Raw genomic sequence first — 22,978 nt, forward strand, 5'->3', positions numbered from 1 at the left:
CTCCCCATATCCAACCTAAACCTCCCCCTGTGCAACATCATATGTTACAGAGGGGGTAGGTTGTTATGCTGGACCTAAGCTAAGACTGTACCCAAGCGCTGCAACTCTCCCAGTCCTTCCTGTCCCCTCTCTCTTGTCCTCTTGTGAAATGTACCCATAGGACATCTCCGAAGTGCCCACAGTGTCTGCTCCCAGAACATGTTTGCTCATCACCAAGGGTCAAGCTGAAAGCAGATTCGGTTCCCCCTCAGAAACTCGGCTCCACGTGCTGCAAGTGCAAGCAGGGATGGGAGGAACAAGCAGCAGGGAGGAGCAGTGTGGGAAGCATCCTCCTGTAGCTGCCTCTATCGGTCTTTGCTATATTTCCTCCCCAGCTGGTAAGGGTGGACCTGAGCTCAGCCCCTGCTGAGCCACCTCCTCCTTTATTCCTGCTGGACTGGTAACAACTTCTCAAAAATTCTGCTGCTGCTGGATGAAGCACCCATGGGTGAGAGGCTGTCTGCTCGCGCTGGGCTTGGGACTGCAGAGGTCGTCCTCATCCTAGCAGGGCTGTGTGGTGAGTGCCTTGTGCAGTCTCCTCCCTGTGCTGGCTGCAGTCTATGTTTTCAGAAACACCATGTTGGGTTGCTGCTTCTCTTCATTTCTGTGCAGCTTAATTATCGTTATAAGGTACTTGTCTAGAGCAACCTGCATGGGCTTTGTGGACGCTGCTGGAAGTGGCATAGATGCAGAACTCCCAAGCCCTCCTGCCAAGGGCAGCTCTCTTCCAGCTGGTTGCTGCAGAAGGCTTGAGTTTTCCTCAGAAGTGCTGATACCTTCTAGAAGGTGGATGTCACAAAGTGGGAGAAATTTTTATAGTGGTAGAGTCACGTGGCAAATTAGGAATGAGAAAACAACCTACTGGGAATGGAGAGGAGTGCTGCCCAGCTGCCCTCATCATACATTGATGATCAGAAGAAAACAGTGAATTGCAAAGGGATGGCAGAGGGAGCCAAGTAAAAATTGGGAAAGGTATAGAAATCAAGTGTGGTGAGTGAGTGCGGTGCTGCCTTCTCAGTAGTGTCAACTACGTGTTGTAGAGCTTGAATGGCTGAAAAAAAAGAGGGGGAATTGGAAATGAGGGGTAGTAAATGGTGTGGGGTTGATCTGCTTGGGCCAGACTGATCTGAGGAAGCAGGATAGGGGTTTGCAGAAATAAAGGAAAATAAAGGACCTCTTCTGTTCCTTATGCTGTGGTAAGGCTGTTCATTCAATAAAGCCAACCGAGATTTGTGAATGCAACATTTCTGGCCCATGGTGCTCTGAGTGCACAGCCTCACTCAAAATTGCTCCAACAAAGTGCCTGCAATTCAAGTATTCGCTACTTTTTTTTAAAAAAAATATTATTTTTATTTATTTATTTATTTATTTTGAGTAATGTAAATTCATCCTGAAGCCTGTTCACTTGAAAAAATTGGTCTTAATGTATTTTGGTTTTCCTTGTTTTGAGGGACCATATTTTCACCTGTCAGTAGGTGGAACAGCCTGGGGTTTGCTCAAGGGCTATCTGTCACGTGTCCTTGCCAAAATTATGATAATAAAGTTATAAGTGCTTGTGTCCTTCTCTTGCTGGTTCATCCCTATTCCTTTCAGCCAACAGGTAGAGACCGTCAAGATGTTCCTTAGCATTTTCTTGTCCAAGATATCCTACTAACTTTTCCTTCCCTTTGCTCTCCCTCATTGCCAGCATCAAGTCCTGCCCAAATAAGACTTGTGAATGGCCCTGACCCCTGCACGGGGCGACTGGAGGTGTTTTACAATGGCACCTGGGGGACGGTGTGTGACGACCACTGGAGCCTCGCGGAAGCCCGTGTGGTGTGCCGGCAGCTGGGCTGCGGGATGGGCCTGTCTGCTGTTGGCGGGGCTCGGTATGGGCGAGGAGAAGACCCCATCTGGCTGGACAATGTGCAGTGCAGCGGGACAGAAGCTGCTCTTTCTGAGTGCCGGGCACGGCCCTGGGGAGATCACAACTGTGGGCATGGGGAAGACGTCAGCATTGTGTGCTCGGGTGAGTCTGGCTCGTACCGCGTCTTGGACCAGATGACCTCCAGAGGTCCCTTCCAACCTAAACCGTTCTGTTATTTGGTTCTGCAGCAACTGCTGGAGACAGCTGAGGGATGAAATTATGGGCAGGACAACTACTGTTCATCCTAGGAAGATGTGCTGCTAATGTCAGGTGGTCCTGATCACAAAGCAGCCCCATGGACCATGCAAGATCAGTCTTAGAAGACAGGTTTCTGTCTCACACCGTTGTTTCCAATGGGTGCCAGATCAGAATTATAGAGTGGTTTGGGTTGGAAGGGACTTTTAAAGATCCAACCCTCCTGACATGGGCAGGGTAACCCTTCACTACATCCGATTTCTCAGGGCTCCAGCCAATCTGACCTTAAAGATTTCCTCTTGGGGGCATCCACCTCCTCTTCAGGAAAGCTGCTCCAGTGTTTCACCAGTCCCATAGTACAGAATGTCTTCCTTATATCTATGGCTTGAGTTCACCTCTCTGAATATCCCTGTCTGCAGTCATCTGCTTTGGAACAGTGCAGTGCACTGTTATAATGAGGTCTAATCAATATGGTTAAAAGTGTTGGGACATAAGTCATGCCATCCTAAAGCAGCATTTGCTGGAGCACTCAGTTCTCCATCAGCACCTATTTTAGGAAGAGATGGACCTCTTGTCACCCCCAGATGATGTTGTTGGCTGGGTGTCCTCTGATTGTGCTGTGAGTGTTGGCACCTGGCTCACAGATTTTGAGCTGAATCCTGCCCCTACAGGTAGGCAGAATTACTTCCCTCACATGATTTTGCAAAGAATTCACACTCTTCACACTTGCTCCAGATAACTTCCAAATGTTATTCTTGGATTCAAGACCTCTTTATATCTGTCATGGAGTCTGCATTCCCCTGACTATTTCTCAGCTTCAACACCTCCTGACTTCACAGGGAATAAACCCTTCATGGGTATACCCTGACTGTCAGACACTGTCCAGAAGGGCCTTTGAGAATAAACTGAGCCTAAGAATTGTAGGCAACTGCATGCTCAGCAAAGTTACTGATCATTTGCTCCTAAGCACTGTAAGCAGCTGGTTTTCCAGCAGAGGCTCTGACTGTTTTCTCCTTGGTGGTGTTTGCAGGGGCACCTGCTCCAAGTCTGACCCGTGCCAGGCTGGTGAGTGGCTCTGGCCCCTGCTCGGGCAGAGTGGAAGTCTTCCATGACAGCAGATGGGGCACCGTGTGTGATGATGGCTGGAACCTGCTGGATGCTGAGGTGGTGTGCAGGGAGGTGGGCTGTGGCTCAGCTCTATCAGCTCCCCCTGGCGCTGCCTTTGGGCAAGGGGCAGGACCCATCTGGCTGGATGAAGTGACCTGTGCTGGGACAGAGGCTTCCCTTTCTCTGTGTCAGGCCAGTTCCTGGGGAAGTCATAATTGCAAGCATAGTGAGGATGCTGGTGTTGAATGCTCAGGTAACTGCCTCTCCCCCCCCTCCCCCCTCCCCTCCCCCCCCCCCTTTTTTTTTTTTAAGGGATTAGTGGAGAAAAAAGAAGAGTTTGAAATGTTCCTAGTTGTAGACATGTACATTGTAGCCCTGCAAATGGAGCTGGGAGAAAACCTGTGATGGGCTGATGTGTGCAAGGGAAACGAACAGGGAGCTTCAGAGGTGGTATTCATCCAGATGTTACACTCGTGGGATGAGTGGGGAGGAGATGAGAGCCCTAGGGAAGCCTGCTCTTCTCAGCTTGTGTCTGCAACCTTCTCACCCTCCAGCTGTGAGATTCTGTGATGATTTAAGCACTGGGCTTCCTGCTCCCAGGGCAGCTCCAGTCCTGGCCTGGATATCCAGATATTTGGTGCTTGTCTCTTTCCAGAACCAACTCAAGTACGTTTGGTGAATGGCTCCAGCCATTGCTCAGGGAGAGTTGAGATCCACCACAACCAGCAGTGGGGGACAATTTGTGATGATGGCTGGGACCTGAGAGATGCAGAGGTGGTGTGCCGGCAGCTGGGCTGTGGGATGGCCGTGTCAGTCCCTGGCAAGGCTCACTTTGGGCAAGGACACGCTCCCATCTGGCTGGATGAGGTGAACTGCACAGGGACAGAAGGCGCCATCACAGAATGTAGATTGGAGCCCTGGGGGGAACACAACTGCAATCACAACGAAGATGCTAGCGTTGTGTGTTCAGGTAAGTGACCAGGTCATGGTGTCAGAAAGGAAAGTGAATCTAATTTTAGTCTGTTCCCTGCATACATGTTGTTCTCCTTTGTGTATGATGCCATTGCAAGCAGCAGTGCTTGGGAGGTGAGGTAACTCCACTCCTGTAGGCATCAGCACAGATTATCTGGATGCACCCTTGCGTGTCTGTGTTAATCCTCTATCTGACACCGTAAAATGTCTCTTCTCAAGTGGCTTGCCATGTCCATCATGTCATCATCCTCTCTGTATGTTGAAATGTGTGCACTCAGATGAGTCATTTGGCCTTTGACACTTGCCATACGTGGCTGCAGGCTATTCCATTTCTACGTGCCAAATTTCTTTTGGATCTTTAGAGGTGGTGCAAGATTGGAAGATATTTATTAATTTATCTCATTCCCTTTTTAGAGCCCACAGAACTGCGGCTAGTGAATGGCCCAAATCGCTGTGCTGGGCGGGTGGAGGTGCTTCACCACCAGCAGTGGGGCAGTGTGTGTGACAATCACTGGGACATGGAGGATGCCAAAGTGGTGTGTCGGCAGCTGGGCTGTGGTGCTCCAATCTCTGCTCCAGGCTGGGCCAAGTTTGGCAGAGGCTACGATCCCATCTGGCTGGAGAAAGTGACCTGCTCGGGGACTGAGGCTGCCCTTAGTGAGTGCGAAGCCCAGACATGGGGAGTCCACAACTGCCACCACGGGGAAGACGCCAGTGTGGTGTGCTCAGGTAACCCTCTGCCACATTCCTCCTGCCTGTCTTCACGGAGAACTCTGCTGCCCCTTAGACACGGATGTGTCTTCTTCAGAAGGCAAGGGGATAATAATAAGATTCCTGCTGCCAAGAAGCGTTGCGAGGAGGATCCCATCACTGCTGCTTATCCCATTTTTCCTGGCTCATTTTCAGCTTGAGTGAATAGTCACTGAACTTCTTGCGGAGCTCCCATAGTGCAAAAACCTGTGCTGAGTCTCATGGGAATCCCTGTCTAGTAAAGGCATGATATCAGGGAGCTCAGAGCACAGAGTCACCATCTCTTGCAAGATCCCATGCCCAAGCTTGTCTCCACCAACTCTTCCTGAAGGTTTTTTTTTTTTTTTGTGTGTGTATTCCTTTGTTTCAGAACCAGAGGTGGTTCGGTTGGTGAACGGCCCAAGCCGCTGTGCTGGGAGAGTTGAAGTCCTTGAGCAGCGCCAATGGGGGACAGTGTGTGATGATGCCTGGGACCTGCGTGACGCAGAAGTGGTGTGCTGGCAGCTGGGCTGTGGGACAGCAACTGCAGCTCCAGGCTTGGCTTACTTTGGCCAGGGATATGGTCCCATCTGGCTGGCCAAGGTCAACTGCACGGGGACAGAAGCTGCCCTCTCCAAGTGCAGGGCCAGGCCCGAAGGAGTCCACCTCTGCCACCATGGAGAAGATGCTGGTGTGGTGTGCTCAGGTAGCTGTTGATCATCTGCCCATGAGCTTGTGGGTTCCAACACTGCAGGAGCTCAGTGGATTGCTTTTCCTTTCTTCTCTATGTCACTGCTCTTCCCACATGTGAATCTTGAACTCCAAGGCTAGACCGATGCTGAACAAGTGGGGATTCCCCCTCGCTGTCATATCAGGCACTTGGTCTCTCCTTTACCAGGTCCGGCACCAAGAGATGACGTGCTCTGCCTCTTTCCATTTCAGAGCCTCCTGAGGTCCGGCTGGTGAACGGCTCCAACCGCTGCTCTGGGAGAGTCGAGGTGCTGCATAACCAGCAATGGGGAAGTGTGTGTGATGATGACTGGGACCTGGATGATGCACAAGTGGTGTGCCGGCAACTGGGCTGTGGTACAGCTATCTGGGCTCCACGTGCAGCTCGGTTTGGGCTGGGGAATGACCCCATCTGGCTTGATGATGTGAACTGCACAGGCTCAGAGGCTGCCCTCTCTGAGTGCAGGGCCAGGCCATGGGGTGACAACAACTGTAACCACCGAGAAGATGCCAGTGTGGTGTGTGCAGGTAAGCCACCTTCATTCCTTCATCACAGAAGCACAGAATTTCTCGGTTGCAAGAGACCTCAAGATCATCGAGTCCAACCTCTGAGCTAACACTAGGAAGTCCTCCACTAAACCATATCACTAAGGTCTACATCTAAACGTCTTTTAAAGACCTCCAGGGATGGTGACTCCACCACTTCCCTGGGCAGCCCGTTCCAATGCCTAACAACCCTTTCGGTAACGAAGTTCTTCCTAAGATCCAACCTAAAACTCCCCTGGCGCAACTTAAGCCCATTCCCCCTCGTCCTGTCTCCAGGCAGGTGGGAGAACAGACCAACCCCCACCTTGCTTCATGGTGCAGCTCTGGAAGGAGCAATGTTGGCAGCCCTGGTGAACTCGGTATGTTGCTGTGTCTCTTATGGGAAGCATATGGATGGCTCTATTTTGCTTGTGTCTCTTGCCTCTGTATAGAGACCTATTTTCAGGTCCCTTTACACATTGACCCTTCTCACTACCTTTGGTCCATGTAGTCTTGATGGACTGCCAGGCTCTTGCTCTGTATTTCCATAGCACTATGTTGCCATAGCACTTTAGGTCGATGTTCAGGTTTCTCCACGTGAACTACGTGGCTGAGCCACCCCCTCCTGTTCAAGTCCAGGGTGGCCTTGTTGATACAGCTAATGAATGTTGAATGAACTCCAGACTGGTGTAGGTCTTCCATTTGTCCCTGTATCCTGTCTGTTCCCTCCTCATGGTTTCTTTGGATGCCTGAGAACACATCAAATGGGATTAGATACCTCTGTTTATGCCAACGGGAGCCTTCACATCACATTGTACCTGGCTACCACTCAAGGTCCTGTCTTCTACTTGGTTTTTGACCTGCAGGTGTCTTTTGAATTCCAGGACCACTCCAGCTCCAGCTGGTGAATGGCTCCAGCCGCTGCTCTGGGAGGGTCGAGGTTCTTCACAACCAGCAGTGGGGGACTGTGTGTGATGACGACTGGGACCTGAGAGATGCAGAGGTGGTGTGCCGGCAGCTGGGCTGCGGGATGGCCGTGTCAGCTCCAGGCTCAGCTGAGTTTGGGCAGGGCTCCAGCCACATCTGGCTGCAAGGTGTTGAGTGCACAGGGACAGAAGCTGCCCTCTCTGAATGCAGCTCCAGGATGGGGCAACAGAGTTATTGCAACCATGGTAAAGATGCTGGTGTTGTGTGCTCAGGTAAGTTTTTTTCTTGAATATCAGTATTCAGGAGAGCATTGAGTGTGCTAGAGGAAGGAAGAGCATGACTTTGCTGGTGACTCACTCTTCCCCTATTCTGGGTAATGCTAAGCCCCATAGAAGAGTTCAGGTCGCTGTTCTGCAGAGGTTTGGTCAGTGGCTGGGCTTGCCAGTGAAACCTTAGGGAGATGGGAGATCCTGAAAGAGTTTGAGCTGGTGTTGGGAATGAGAATCTGAGCAAAGCAATGGGAGACACAACCGAGCCTCCAAGGGATAGGAAGAATAAGGCTTTGTTTAGGGACCTATTGGATGGGTTTTAAAGTTTGATGTGATCAAGAAAACAAGTAAAAAATGTCAGATTAAGAGCAGGTAGGAAGAAAGGCTCATCTTACAAAGATCAAAAAGGGAGATTTTTACAAATTGCTCTGTTTTTATTCTTTTCCAGCAAGCATGCCCGAATTTTCTCTGTCACAGAAGTTTTCTTATTATAGTTGGTACTAATTACATCTTAGCTTTAAATATTCAAAGTCCCTCTGGAGTTTGGGGATGTTCAGTATAATAAAGGAATCAGACACCTCCTTCACAAAGGTCCAGGTAATTCAACATCTCTGAACAGCATGAGAGCAGCAGCATGCCTGCTTTCACTTTGATGCTAAAGGAGTCCAAATTGCAAGGTTGTTGGCTAGTGCAGAAGCTTTTTGGCATGTCATTTTCAGTGGCTGGAAATGCATACAGAAGTTCCTCAGTTACAAATGTCATAAAAGGTACAAAAATCAGTGACATGCATTAGCTATATGATCTCTGTGAGCAGTGCAGACATGGATGGAGGCTTCCAAAAAGTGCATTCATTTATTTTTTTTTCCAGATCCTGTGGCACTACGACTGGTGAATGGCTCGAGTTTCTGCGCTGGGAGAGTCGAAGTGCTCCACAAGCAACTGTGGGGAACCGTGTGTGATGACGGCTGGGACATGAATGATGCTGCAGTCGTGTGCAGGCAGCTGGGCTGTGGGGTGGCAGTCTCAGCCCCTGACAGAGCTTGGTTTGGGCGAGGGCATATTGCCATCTGGATGGATGACGTGAACTGCACAGGGGGGGAAGACAACCTCTTGGAGTGCCTGGCCAAACCATGGGGGGAACACAATTGTGACCACGGGGAAGATGCTGGTGTGGTGTGCTCAGGTAAGGTGGCCCTGTTGGTATGGAAAAGCCTTTGGGCATGCAGGTGTCATCTCCTTGCTGAATTAGTGCTGCTCTGAGAGTACATGCTTGCTGGTGGCTGAGGAGGCAGAGACAAATGGAAAATGAAGATGGAATTTCCTTCAACACAAGCTGAGTCTGACCTTGCTAGACTCCACCTGACCTACAGGATTAGTGGATCCATGGTCTCTGTGGTCAACACCATGGTCACCATGCACCATGGTCAACAGTGTCATCCCAGGATGTGGGTAACTTGAGTATGTGCTCAACACAAGTTGCAGGGATGATCATGACAATAGGGATAAAAATGACGAAAACCTTTCAGAAAGGCTGAAGGAGAAAAGACTACACCATGGGGAATATCCTTACAGCTGAGCTGGGAAGCTGAGAGTCATGATTGGCAAGACTTGTCCTGGCATTCCCATTTGCTCCACTCTTTCCATCCACTTTTGGACAAATCTCAAAATGTGTTCTCCTCATGGCCAGTAAAATAGCAAGTTGTCTCTAGGACATCTGTACGCAGTGAATTATCCTGGAATGGATGCACTTGCTTGGAAACCACCCAGACTGAGGTACTCTCCTTTATGCATCTGGTACATCCTGCAGAACACTCCATCTTAACTGGTCACCCAGGTTTCTTTAAGGAAAGAAACCCGTGGTTGTGGGATGTGGTTTGCAGAAAGGACCATTTTGCAGTCATCCAGCCCTGCCAATGCCCACTGCAAATAAGTTGCTCTACAGAACGAGCAGTCAGACCGATGGCACCTTGAGTGGCCTTGACTTCCCCTTGAGTGGTCCACCAAAGTGGTCCACCTCTGAGGCAAAGGCAGCTGTGATGCACAGGGACCTAACAGAAGCTCTCTTGGTGTCTCCTCTTTGGAATCATATATCACAGAATAATACAGATTGGAAAGGATCTCTGGAGAACACCGATCTAGTCCTCCATTCACTGTGAGACCAACTAAACCTTGTGAATGGCCTTGACCAGTGAAAATGTAAAAGTCCCCAGGGATGAGGGTCCTAGTGCCTTTCTGGTCTCTGTTACAATATTTAACCATCCTTATGTGGAAAAAGAATATTTTCCGCTATCTAATGTGAATTTCTATTGGTGCACATTGTGCCTGTTTCTTCTTGTCCTTGTGTACTGCTAATTATCTCCTCGATTAGCTCTGGATGAAGGAAAATTTGCTTTTTCCCTACAGGCTATGCTTCAATCACACCATCACAGACTCTGCCACTGCTCCCATTGCTGGTCTCAGTCATTTGTCCAGTGTTGATACTGGTCTGTGGGGCTGTTCTGTGCCTGAAGAGGAGGCAAATGCGAAATAGGACTTCTAGTCCCTCTCCAGGTGAGCTCCGTTGTGGATGAAGAGGGAAATGAAGTTTCCAGAAGGGTATGGTTGGAAGTAGGATTGCTAAAATGTTGATGTCAGCATACTTTGGGCAGATTTCTTTCCTATGGCTCATATTGAAAGGGACTTCCTATTCTACTTTGAGTCCTTTGGTTCCATTCTCTTTTCTCTTTCTATCCACTGTCCCTCTTTCACATTAACATCTTATTTCCAGCTGGGTGGAAATATGATGCTCTTGGTGGTGGGATGGTCCTTCAAGTGGGAGCACCTCCTTGAATGCTCCTCTTTGTTGCCTGCTCCACTTGTTCATTAAGCGGGAGCTCTGAGCTTTGCTCTGTTCCCAGCTCCCCCTTGGGAAGGATATCGGGGATATTTCATCTTTATCCAACAGCTGAGAAAGGATCAGGAACTGTGTCTGTGCCTGAGTTTTTAAGGATGTGGTGGAGACTCTTGGAAACCAGGGTTGAGTGGTTGGAGACACCTTTGTTGAACATCTGCATGTTGTCTTTTTGGGAATGAGGGATGGGGTTGGGTATGATGCTGCCAGTTTTACCAGCGTTGTTCTCAAGCTTTTTCACCTCAGGAAAAGGACAGGGCAGTGGGAAGGCACCAAGACTGAGCAGATCCAAAGGGCTGGGTTGTCCAGAGATGTTCCTATGAGTGGTGTGTTGGAGTCCAAAAGAACATGCCCATCTATCTCACTCATGGCAAGGTCACTCCTAGGCCCCTGTGTGACCCAACCAAGGAGATATCTTTTCACAGAATCACAGAATCACAGAATTTCTAGGTTGGAAGAGACCTCAAGATCATCGAGTCCAACCTCTAACCTAACACTAACAGTCCCCACTAAACCATATCCCTAAGCTCTACATCTAAACGTCTTTTAAAGACCTCCAGGGATGGTGACTCCACCACTTCCCTGGGCAGCCCATTCCAATGTCTAACAACCCTCTCAGTAAAGAAGTTCTTCCTAACATCTAACCTAAAACTCCCCTGGCGCAACTTTAGCCCATTCCCCCTCGTCCTGTCACCAGGCAGGTGGGAGAACAGACCAACCCCCACCTCACTACAGCCTGCCTTTAAGGTATCTGTAAAGAGCAATAAGGTCGCCCCTGAGCCTCCTTTTCTCCAGGCTGAACAAGCCCAGCTCCCTCAGCCGCCCCTCGTAGGACTTGTTCTCCAGGCCCCTCACCAGCTTCGTCGCCCTTCTCTGGACCCACTCAAGCACCTCGATGTCCTTCTTGTAGCGAGGGGCCCAAAACTGAACACAGTACTCGAGGTGCGGCCTCACCAGAGCCGAGTCCAGGGGGACGATCACCTCCCTAGCCCTGCTGGTCACACTGTTTCTGATACAAGCCAGGATGCCGTTGGCCTTCTTGGCCACCTGAGCACACTGCTGCCTCATATTCAGCTGACTGTCCATCATCACTCCCAGGTCCTTCTCTGCCTGGCAGCTCTCCAACCATTCCTCTCCCAGCCTGTAGCTCTGCTTGGGTTATTGCGCCCCAGGTTCAGGACCCGGCACTTGGCCTTGTTGAACTTCATGCAGTTGACCTCAGCCCATCGGTGCAGCCTATCCAGATCCTCCTGCAGAGCCTTCCTACCCTCGAGCAGATCGACACACGCACCTAGCTTGGTGTCATCTGCAAACTTACTGAGGGTGCACTCAATGCCCTTGTCCAGATCATTGATGAAGATATTAAAGAGGACCGGCCCCAGCACCGAGCCCTGGGGGACGCCACTAGTGACCGGCCTCCAGCTGGACTTGACTCCATTTACCACGACTCTTTGGGCCCAGCTATCCAACCAGTTTCTAACCCAACGAAGCGTGCGCCAGTCCAAGTCCAGAGCAGCCAGTTTCTTGAGGAGAATGCTGTGGGAGATGGTGTCAAAAGCCTTGCTGAAGTCAAGGTAGACCACATCCACAGCCTTTCCCTCATCCACCCAGCACGTCACTTTGTCATAGAAGGAGATCAGGTTCGTCAAGCAGGATCTGCCTTCCATAAACCCATGCTGACTGGGCCTGATCGCCTGCTTGCCCTGCAAGTGCTGCGTGATGACTCTCAAGAGGATCTGCTCCATGAGCTTCCCTGGTACTGAGGTCAAACTGACAGGCCTGTAGTTTCCTGGGTCTGCCCTCCGGCCCTTCTTGTAGATGGGCGTCACGTTTGCTAGCTGCCAGTCAACTGGGACCTCCCCCGATAGCCAGGACTTCTGATAAATGATGGATAGGGGCTTGGCCAGCTCCTCTGCCAGTTCTCTCAGTACCCTTGGGTGGATCCCATCCAGCCCCATCGACTTGTGCACATCCAAGTGCCGTAGCAGGTCACCAACCAGTTCTTCGTGGATAGTGAGGGTCACATCCTGCTCCCCATCCCCTTCCACCAGCTCAGGGTACTGGGTATCCAGATGACAACCGGTATTGCCGCTAAAGACTGAGGCGAAGAAGGCATTAAGCACCTCCGCCTTTTCCTCATCTCTTGTAACTAAGTTTCCCCCCCGCATCCAGTAAAGGATGGAGATTCTCCTTAGTCCTCCTTTTTGTGTTGATGTATTTATAAAAACGTTTTTTGTTATCTTTAACGGCAGTAGCCAGATTGCATCCTGTTTCTTTGCCAAGTGCTGAACCTTTGTTTTGAAAGGAATGCCATCTGTAGGCTCTTTGCATGTAGGAGGAAGCTTGGGTGGGTGGATCAGCATGTAGTTTTGATGGTGGGAAAAATCTTTGGGATGAAGGGTGCTGCGTGTGGACCAAACGTTTGATCAAGGGTGGTTTCTGCAAAGGAGACTTCATGTCTGAGTACTGGCAGTCAACAGTGTATACCCTGTGCTGCTGGTATTAGTCAAGTCAACTTGATTTGTGCTGTCTCCAAAGCAGTGAGCATCCTCAATGGTCTTGTAAAAGAGGAGGAAAACTCAGGCAGCACTGCCTAGGATGCCTAGATCGACCCACTGACTGAATCCTTGTGGTCTGCAGGCTTTGTACACATGGACCAGCTGGCTGACATGTCCACCTAGATGCCTGGAGCAGAGCAAGTGGAGGCAAAGGAGTCTCACGCTGATGATGCCAGCAACAAGTGAGCTCAGTTCCTGTGACCATCCCAGATACAAGACTCCAGCTGATGCAGCTCCATCCCAGTGCACAGCCCTGTCACCATGAAGGGCCCTGGACGATCCCTTCTCTACAGAGTGAAATCACCAGAGATTGACCCATTGTCAGCTCCATGCCCACATCAGCCAGCCACCCGAAGTGATACAGGGCATGAAGCACCAGCTGGCAGAAATGGTCTGTGTGCACAAGAGAAGTGATGCATAGAAATATTTCAGGTTCCTGTTTTCATTTTTTTTTTCTTGGTGCATTTGTGAAAATAAAAAAATAATAATTCTGTAACACATAAGCAATGTTTTACTGTTTTTTTTCTTTCTTTCTTTTCTTCTTTCTTCTCCTCTTTTATTTTTTTGTTTTTATTTTTTTTTTAGTCAATGGAGGCTGCAAAGCTTTTCCCTACATATATGCAATGGCTTGTTTCTGTTCACCTGTGAAGCTGAGTAGCTTTACTAACTCCACCAACTGAAAGCTCAGGTGAGGCCTCACATAGACATTTAGAGCCACCTTAGATGTCCTAGGTCTCAGACGCTGGCATGGGACTGTCAAATAGGACAAAGGACCTACAGGTAACTAGATGTGTCTCTGTGTGGGCAGCTAGACCATGCTGAGCTCTTCCTTCTGCTGCATGCCCAAATGTTTCTGCATGTTGTCCTTGGAGAGTAGTCTTGTGGGGCACCTGAGACAACAGTGCTCTGACAAAAGAAGAGCTTGGAAGGCACAGAGATGCGAGCTGGATATGCAGAGGGATGCTGGCTGGGGTTTTAAGCAGCACTGGTCATAAAAAGATGTGCTGGGTTCTCCAGTGGCTAGTGATACAGCCCATCTCACACAACCCAAAACAGCTGCTTGGAAGCATCAGAGAAAGCCTCAGCATGGGGACTCAGGCTGTGACGGCTATGATAGCTGTGATGAGTTAAAAGCATGAACACCTGGAAGGCCGGGGAGGAGGGGAGGTGAGCAGGAAACAGGATGCCTGCTGAGTCATCGGGACTTAGAAGATGAAGGCTTGGAATGCCCAGGGATGATTTAATCTAGAAAACAGAAGATTACTTTTGTTACAGGTAGGAATGCACCTTATTGCAGGCACTTTGAGATGATGCTGTCCTGGTTTTAGTTAGCACAGAATTAATTTTCTTCCTAGTAGCTGGTGGAATGCTGTGTTTTGGCTTAGGATGAGAAGAGTGCTGATAACACCCCGATGCTTTAATTGTTGCAGAGCAGTGCTTATACTAAGCCAAGGACATCTCAGCCTTTTGCTCTGTCCTGCCAACGGACAGGCTGGGGGTGCAGTAAGAGCTGGGAGGGGACAGACCCAGGACAGGTGACCCAAACTAGCCAAAGGGGTATTCCATACCATCTGACGTCATGCTAAACAATATATAGGGGTGGCTAGCCGGGGGAAGGGGGCTGGACTGCTCGGGGTTAGGCTGGGCATCGGTCAGCGAGTGGTGAGCAATTGCATTGTGCATCACTTGTTTGTACATATTATTATTATTTCCCTATTATCACCATATTATTATTATTGTTATTATTGTTATTATTATTTTGTTATTATTATTTTCCTGTCTTATTAAACTGTCTTTATCTCAACTCACGGGCTTCACTTTCCATTTCTCTCCCCCGTCCCAGAGAGGGAGGGGGGAGGGTGAGCGAACGGCTGCGTGGTGTTTAGCTGCCGGCTGGGTTAAACCACGACAGATGCATACATTGGTCCTGCTGTCTGCTAATGAGCACGATAATGGTTGTTACCCTTGTGACCTAGTGACCCTAAAGAGGTCAGGGTAATGGAGAGGTCTTTCTCCAGAATGCAGGCAGTGCTTGCAGAATTAGCTTTTCTTTGTTCTCGTTCCTGAAGCTGCAGTTCTCACCCACTTTGACACGAGGTTATCTTCTTCCTAGGAATCACAGTTCCCTTTTCAGCATTTTCCTGGCATGGTTTTGAAGAGTTCAGCTGCAGGGTCCCCACCCATGGCTGGCTAGTGACCTTGTGCTGCTGCAGAGCTTCCAGTCCTTCATCTGCTCAACAAAAGAACGATTCTGGAAACTTCCCTGGATTGCTCCAGTTTGATGTGAGCTGGATACGTGATCAGGGAGGTTCATCTGGCTCTTTGCAGGGGTTTGGGAAGTAGAGGCATTTGAGATAGGGGAGCCCACCAGTGTGGTGGGACTAGTAGTCCATCCACCACCCAGCAGCTCCTCAGGTTTTATGAATCTACAATCAGCCCATCATACAATTTATGTACTTTTGTTTAAAGGGTGGCAAGTGAGAGTTAAAAGTGGAATAATGCTCTCTTAATGATAGAAATGGGATCTAGGGACCTTAGTCTATGAGTCTAGAAACACTGAGGCAAGTAAGGGTACCTTGCAAAAAGAAATTCACATGTGTGTAGGTCCCCAAAATGTCTGAGCTTGGAGTGTGCAATTTACACACATGCACTTTATAGCCTGTCCCTGAAGTCTCTTTTCAGTGTCATCTGCAAATGGGCCATGGGGTAACCCCAGAACATGCCCTGCTGTCCCAGGATGCTGTTACTTCTCCAACACATTGCCTTCTCTGTGGGGTGGTAAATGAGGGTCCTTGCTAACAGACAGGCATCTCTGTGGGAGTTTCATTTTTATGTTTCTTGAGTATCACTGCAGCGAGGATCCCATGGGAGGCAGCTTCTTCAGGAGGCCCTCTGGGGAGGTTCAGTATGGGGGACACCAAAGGATGAGCAGATGAAGGGGAGTTAGAGTCTGGGCAGGCTCAGAATGGGAAGAGTTCTTCATGACCTGCTCCCACATTCCCTGTCCTCTCTCACTTAACCATTTCTGAAGCCATGCAATTGCCAGTACTGGGGCATCTGAACTTAAAAAATTAAAGCTGTGAGCTTCCTCTGTCCTTGTTATGGCTGATGGACTTACTCTGGCTCAAACCATTCCCTGAGACCTCTTCTTTACCTGTATTATTTATACCAGTTTTCAATAGATTAGTTCATTGTTGAAGGGGAGAATGAGAGAATTTGTCTGCTGCAGGTTAGCAAAAGACACTGAAATGCAAAAGCTGGGAGGGACAAGATGAGTCTGTGTTAAAAGCCTTGCAGCAGCTGGGGAGAGCTAACCCTGGAGATGCTGGCACAGGCAGAGCTCAACCATATGGAAAGGCTCCATGGGCTCAAGTGCAGATGTCTGTGCTGGACTGCTGCTAGAGTCACTGGGAGTGTCAGCAGAGAAAAATGAACCACATGAGAAGTCCCTGATGGTTTCCCTCATCTTGTATTCCAGCCTCTCAGAAAACCATACACAGAGCAGTCCCGGGGTAATGCTTCTGAGAGTGCTTGCTCTTGAATAATGAAGTGATTTCCTGCCATCTAGCTATACATCAATGAAATGCAACAAAAAGGAATTGATAGTACAACACATCTGGCTTTGAATGTTTCATTTTTCTGGTACACAACTGCTAGCATGTTGCCTGAAATCATTGCCTCTGTATGTCGTAACAGCTAAGGAATTAAGGAATCCAAAGAAATATTGTATACTTTAAGAAAGGTGTCAAGATGAAGACAAGGGGTTTAATTTTGCCATGTTATACAACTCTGGATTTTCCACGTCTTCTGTTCTGCGAGTAGTTCTGGTTGCCACATCCCAGGAAGGATGTACTGGAACTAGAGCAGGTCCAGAGACTGCACAAAGGTCTGGGACCTTCTGGAAGGTAGCGGAGTTGGGGTTGTTCTCTTCTCCCAAGCAACAAGCAATAGGACAAGAAGTAATGGCCTCAAGTTGCACCAGGAAAGGTATGGATTGGATATTAGGAGAAATTTCTTTACTGAAAGGGTTGCGAGGCATTGTAATAGGCTGCCCAGGGAAGTGGTTGAGTCACCATCCCTGGAGATATTCAAGAAACGTGCAGATTTAGAACATAGTAGACTTAGAACATGGTTTAGTGGTGGACTTTAGGACTAGGTTAAAGGTTGAACTAGATGATCTTACAGGTATTTTCCAACCTAAATGGTTCTACAATTCCATGGAATTCATACATGGACACCCTGTCCTTCTGCAGCTTCCCCAGCTTTACTGCAGGCCCACTTTAGGTACTGGAAGGCTGTTCTAAGGTCTCCCCAGAGCCATCTCTTCTCCAGGCTGAACAACCCCAACTCCCTCAGCCTGTTTTCACAGGAGAGGTGCTCCAGCCCCTCGATCATCTCTGTGCCCTCCTCTGGACTCGTTCTAATAGGTCCATGTCCTTCTGATTCTGGGGGCCCCAGAACTGAGCACATTACTCCAGGCGGGGTCTCACAAGAGCTGAGTAGAGGAGGAGAATACCCTCCCTTGCCCTGCTGGCCGTGCTTCTTTCAATGCATCCCAGGATGCGGTTGGTTTCTGGGCTACAAGCTCACATTCCCAGCTCATGTTGAGCTTCTCGTCAACCAAAACCCCCAGGCTGTTCTCCTTAGGACTGCTTTCAATCCATCCTCTGCCTGTAGTTGTGCTTTGGATTGCCCCAGACCAGATGCAGAACCTTGCCCTTGGCCTTGTTGAACTTCATGAGGTTTGCACAAGGCCACCTCTCAAGCCTGTCCAGGACCCTGTGGATGGCATCCCTTCCCTCCAGCATGTTGACTGAACACCCAGATGGTGTCACTAGCTAACTTGCTCAATCCCACTGTCCGTGCCACGGCCAAAGATGTTAAAAATCCCAGATGTTTGTAGCATTTGGTATATTTGTAGAAACAAACAAACAAACAAAACACAAAAACAAAACAAACAACAACAACAAAACACCCTAGCTCTCTGTGACATACTTAGAATTCATGTGTGTCTCCCTGAGAGGGGCTGAAGGCTCTCAGAGAGCAGGAGCTGAATGGATGCAGTCCTTGGGGCACTAAGAGGAGGAAGGGCTCTGGTGGGTGCATATGAAGGCATCTGGATGCAGAAAAAGGTTGCAGAGCATCCCAGCAAAGAGCACAAGATGCCAGCATTTAGTCAGTTAGTATTCAGCAACGAACATCTCCGCTCACAAGAGGCTGCCTGCTTCTAGGAACCACTTTTTCGCAAGCACAATAATATAAGAAATAAAAAAAAGGTTCACAGGAGATTTCTCTTCTGTGACAGTTTCAGCTATGTCTTGGGTCTTGGCAGAACACAGGGACTGCAGAAGGAGCTGGTGTGGGTGCTGCAACAAGGAAGCTTTTTCTTGGCTGGAAAGTGGGACATATGTGCGCAATGAGTCTTGCATGTGTGCAAGATTGCATGAGATCTTGGAAACCCTGGTGCAAAGGGTTAATTATGGACAGACTTGCTGATTGGGTTTCTGTTAGGATGTGAAATTTATGGGCTGCAATATTCACGGGCTGTGATGCAGCAATAGGAAGTGTGGGAAATGTGTGGCTGTGTCATGAAAGAAAAACGTCTTGGCACGGACAGCTCCGTTCACTTGCCAGAGAGGAGCTTTTCCAAAAGACATGATGGATAAATGGGGCAAGAGACATCCTTTCATTTCCTTTCAGACAAGCTGCTGCACCTTATATGTTTTTAGTCAGGCTAAATTGAGGAGGAAGGCCGAGGTGGCTCATTATACTATTTGCTGAAAGCCTGAAGTGTAAGCACAGGGAAAGGCTCAGGGTGTTGTGCCAAAGCATCCCATGGTTCAGAGATCAGCCAGGAAAATCTCTGAATTCACTTATACTGGGGGTCAGAATCAATGCAATAGGGCACCCATAACCTGGACATGCTTATAACTAAACCTCAGCAGTTCATTCATGATTTCTGGAACCCCCTCATTCTTTACATGATACTCCCAGAATACAGACTGTGTATTTTATGTGTCTTTTAGTGTGAGGGGTCAGGTCTCATCAACACAATTTCTGATAGTGGCCTTGGGGACAGACAGACTTCAGCTGGAGCAAGCTCTTCCATGTATGTAAAGGACCTGCTCCTTAGAATTCCTTATTTTGGCAGGGGAAAGGAGACTTTCCTTTCCTCACCTATATGGTGAGGCAGATCTTACCTTCAGCCCTGAAGAAAGAGATCTGGGGGTGCTGGTCAACAGCAAGTTGAATGTGAGCCAGCAGGGTGCCTGGCAGCCGAGAGGGCAAACATCATTTTGGGATGCTTTTAATACAGCATAGACAGCTGGTAAAAAAAAATAAAAAATAAAAATAAATAAAATAAAATAAAAAAGAGGTGATTCTCCTGCTATATATTACTGAAGCCTCACTTTGAATATTGTGTGCAGTTTTGGTCTCCACATCAAAAGGATGTGAAGATTGTGTCCAGAGGAGGGCAACAAAGCTGGTAAAAGAGCTGGATGGCATGTTCTGTGAGGAGAGGTTGAGGACACGTTTTTTTTGAGAAAACTCTACTCTACTCTACTCTGCTCTACTCTACTCTACTCTACTCTACTCTACTCTACTCTACTCTACTCTACCCCAATTCTACCCCACCCCATCCCATCCCATCCCATCCCATCCCATCCCATCCCATCCCATCCCATCCTCTGGTTTTATGAGGGTCTCAGTGAGAACTGAACTCTCCTAGGACATACTTCTCCCCACCTTAGCATCAAGGACTCCAGGTGAAGCACCCACTTTTCCCCCAGCTAGCTTTAATGGGGACCTCAGTGTATGGGCCTAAATGAAGCCCCAGCTTCAAAGACATTTAAATTAAGGGAAATGATTTCCACTCCTTTTCAATAGATGAACATATATGCTTATCTGGGACAATGGTGGTTGTTTATTAACATTCCCTGAAGAACAGGAAGGCTTGTCTTTTCCCAAGGCTCCAAATCCCCAGATGTGAGAGTTGCAAACCTTCCTGCTGCAGGACCAGAGCTGGCTGGAGGGTCAGGGAAGTGGGGATGAAAGGGGGAGTCTCTGAGCAGGTACTGCTGCAGCGGAGAGGCCACTTAAACCAATTCAAACTGGAGGGCTCGATCCCAGGGACAGCAGGGAGGAGGGATCAGTGCAGGAGGAGGGATGAGCATGGGACAAACACAGGTCAGAGGAGGGGACTGACCATAACCTTTCTGGCAGTGGCATTGTCCAGCTCAGCTTGCAGTTCTCACTACAAGGATAACCTGCCCTAAAACTACTGGCATGGGGTGCTCAGGACATTTTCTGCCCCTGCAGATCACCCTGGCTGGTTGTGCTGGAGCAGGGCTCCTCATCTACTTGGCATGCCTCTGTGGTGAGTAGCTCATGCATGGGGGAAGGTGCATTTTAGTAGACCATGTGCATGGGACGAGAGAGGTCTGTGATATGTAGGAATGGGGGGTCTGGGCTTGCAGACAAACAGGGCAAAGACTCCTTTGACCTGCCAGGCTTTAAAAGGAAGGGAAAATGGCAGATGGGGAAGGAGACCTTATTGGCCAGGTAATTATTTTGGCCTCTGTGCTGTTGCCCTTGTGCAGAGTAGTTGGGAAATGTTTGGAGCCTTACCAACCTGTGACAATTAGGACCAGAAATTGCATATTTGTGTTGGCCACTTCTTCAGGGCCAGCCTGTATATTTAGAAATATGGGGCCCAAAGTCCTCTTTCCTCCAGTGCAAACAGGAACAGGCACTTCTACTACTCTCCAACCCACAGAAAGGAGGTGAGTGGTTGTGCTGTACATCCTCTAGCAGGTGGGATGCTGAGTTGCTGTTATTTTTTCCTGCTTCTGCCTACTTCATTTTTTGTTCTTTTTTTTTTTTTTTTTTTTTTTTTTTTTTTTTTTTTCAAATAACATCCCTTGGCTTTCCAGTCCACCAAAATTCATTATTTCTGTGCACAGCAGGAGCGCTTGCTCTTGTGCATGATGGGCAAAAAAATCTGATGCTCTGTTGTTGGCTCCATATCACAATATGTATACAAATGTAATTAAAATGCAAGGCTGCACACAGACAACTCCCATTGCTGTCTTAGCACAGAAACACAGAATCATGGAATGGTTGAGGTTGGAAGGGACCTCCTTTGGTCCAGCACCTCTGCTCCAACAGGGACACCCAGAGCAGGGTGCCCAGGACCACGTCCAGGTGGCTTTTGAAGATCTCCCAGCAGAGAGACTCTACAACCTCTGGGCAACCTGTGCCTGGGCTCCATCACCTGCACAGCACAGATGTTTCCTGATGTTTAGACAGAACCACTTGTATTCTAGTTTGTGCCCACTGCATCTTGTCCTGGCACTGGGCACCCCTGAAAAGAGCCCAGCTTCATCTTCTTTGCACCCTTCCTTCAGGGATTTATGGGCATTGATAAGATCCCCGCTGAGCCTTCTCTTCTCCAGGCTCTCAGCCTCTCCTTGTAGGAGAGGTGCTCCCTTGATCACCTTGGTGGCCCTCCCTTGACTCTCCCCAGCATGTCCATGTCTGTCTTGGACTGGGGGCGCAGCACTGGACCCAGCACTTGAGGTGCAGCCTCCCCAGTGCTGAGCAGAGGGGAAGGATCACCTCTCTTGACCTGCTGGTGATGCTTTGCCTAATGCAACAGCCAGCTGACAGACAATCCCTATGTCCAGAGTTCTCAATCCAGACTGCAGTGTGGTCTTTTTTTTTTGTTCCTGAATTTGTTTGGGAATATCCAGTAAGAATATCCAAAGCCACATTGAAGATTGATGTCTTTTATTAGGAATATGGGATTTGCAGAGCATTTTTTTCTCCTAGATCTGGATTTTTTGGGGTTTGCCTACCAAAGGAGAAGCATGTTGGTGGTGCACATAAACCATAGCTATTTGCAGAGCCCATGTGAAGCTAGCACAGGTAGTGTAGGCTTTCTCAGCTCTTCTGCATGGGGCTGTTTCTGCATTCTGTGCAGAACCAGTTGCATCCCAGAGGGTTCCCCTCCGCTTGCTGGATGGACCGCACCGCTGCGCTGGCCGAGTTGAGGTGTACTACAGCAACAGATGGGGCACGGTGTGCGATGACCAATGGGACCTGGATGATGCCAACGTGGTGTGCCGTCAGCTGCACTGTGGCATCGCCTTGTCCACCAGCAGACCTGGCGAGTTCAGGGCGGGGTCTGGCCCCATCTGGCTGGACGATGTCAACTGCACGGGGACGGAGGTGGCGCTTTCCTACTGCAGAGCAAATGACTGGGGGAAGACCAATTGCCACCACGGTGAAGATGCTGGTGTGGTTTGTGCAGGTAACACCCTGAAGAAATTATGGGTTGGGAGGACACAGTTAGATGTTTTGCGGTTTATCTCACACAGCACAAGGGTTTGCAGGTTTGGAAACGTTAGCAGCCCAGGAAATCAGTGTTAATTGCATCTTGCAAGTGTCCTGAGATGATGAATTTCCCCTAGGGGGTGTGTACTCTCCAAGATCTTTGTTTTGTCTGAATTTCTGGGGGAAGTGGACACAGATAGAGATACAGCCACCCATTCTGTTTTGCCGACAGGCTCCATAAAATGCATCCCTAGGCAGAGGAGAGGGGCCAGAAGGAGACTTTGACTCCTCCTTGCTGCCACCAATATAATGGATACTAGATCATTTCCATGCTTTTACCTCTGGCAATCTCCAATCAGCTTGGGATGCTGGAGAATGTCCAAAGAAGGGCAACAAAGCTGGTGAAGGGTCTAGAGAGCAAGAATTATGAGGAGAAGCTGAGGGAGCTGGGGCAGTTGAGCTTGGAGAAAAGAAAGCTCAGGGGACACCTTACCTTTCCACAATTACCTCAAAGGAGGTTGTAGTGGAGTGGGAGTTGGTCTCTTCTTCCGAGCAACAAGCAATAGGACAAGTGAAAATAGCCTCAAGTTGCACCATGGGAAGTATAGTTTGGATATTAGAAAAAAAAATATTAGGAAAAAAAAAAAAACACACACACACACAAAAAAAAACAAACACTAAAATGGTTGTGAGACTTTGGAATAGACAGCCCAGGGAAGTGGTTGTCACCATCCCTGGAGGTATTCAAAAAATGTGTTAACGTGGAGGGACCTGGTTTAGTGGTAGACTTGGCAGT

General features: G+C 48.9%; 1 protein-coding gene across 1 annotated transcript in view; it reads left to right on the forward strand.

Annotated features, from left to right (window-relative positions):
* Nucleotides 1–383: 383 nt before the first annotated feature.
* Nucleotides 384–22,978, forward strand: part of LOC119715110 (scavenger receptor cysteine-rich domain-containing protein DMBT1-like) — a 28,595-nt gene continuing 6,000 nt past the window's right edge. Inside the window, exons 1-12 of the mRNA XM_072032092.1 lie at nt 384–556; nt 1,727–2,047; nt 3,171–3,500; nt 3,903–4,217; nt 4,634–4,948; nt 5,340–5,654; nt 5,891–6,205; nt 7,087–7,401; nt 8,267–8,581; nt 9,802–9,948; nt 20,063–20,224; nt 21,830–22,159. Coding sequence (XP_071888193.1) covers nt 484–556; nt 1,727–2,047; nt 3,171–3,500; nt 3,903–4,217; nt 4,634–4,948; nt 5,340–5,654; nt 5,891–6,205; nt 7,087–7,401; nt 8,267–8,581; nt 9,802–9,948; nt 20,063–20,224; nt 21,830–22,159 — 3,253 coding nt within the window. The 5' untranslated portion in view covers nt 384–483. The remainder of the gene's footprint in view (nt 557–1,726; nt 2,048–3,170; nt 3,501–3,902; nt 4,218–4,633; nt 4,949–5,339; nt 5,655–5,890; nt 6,206–7,086; nt 7,402–8,266; nt 8,582–9,801; nt 9,949–20,062; nt 20,225–21,829; nt 22,160–22,978) is intronic.

The sequence above is a fragment of the Anas platyrhynchos genome, chromosome 36 (genome assembly GCF_047663525.1).
Source record: "Anas platyrhynchos isolate ZD024472 breed Pekin duck chromosome 36, IASCAAS_PekinDuck_T2T, whole genome shotgun sequence".
In the NCBI taxonomy this organism is placed as follows: Eukaryota; Metazoa; Chordata; class Aves; order Anseriformes; family Anatidae; genus Anas; species Anas platyrhynchos.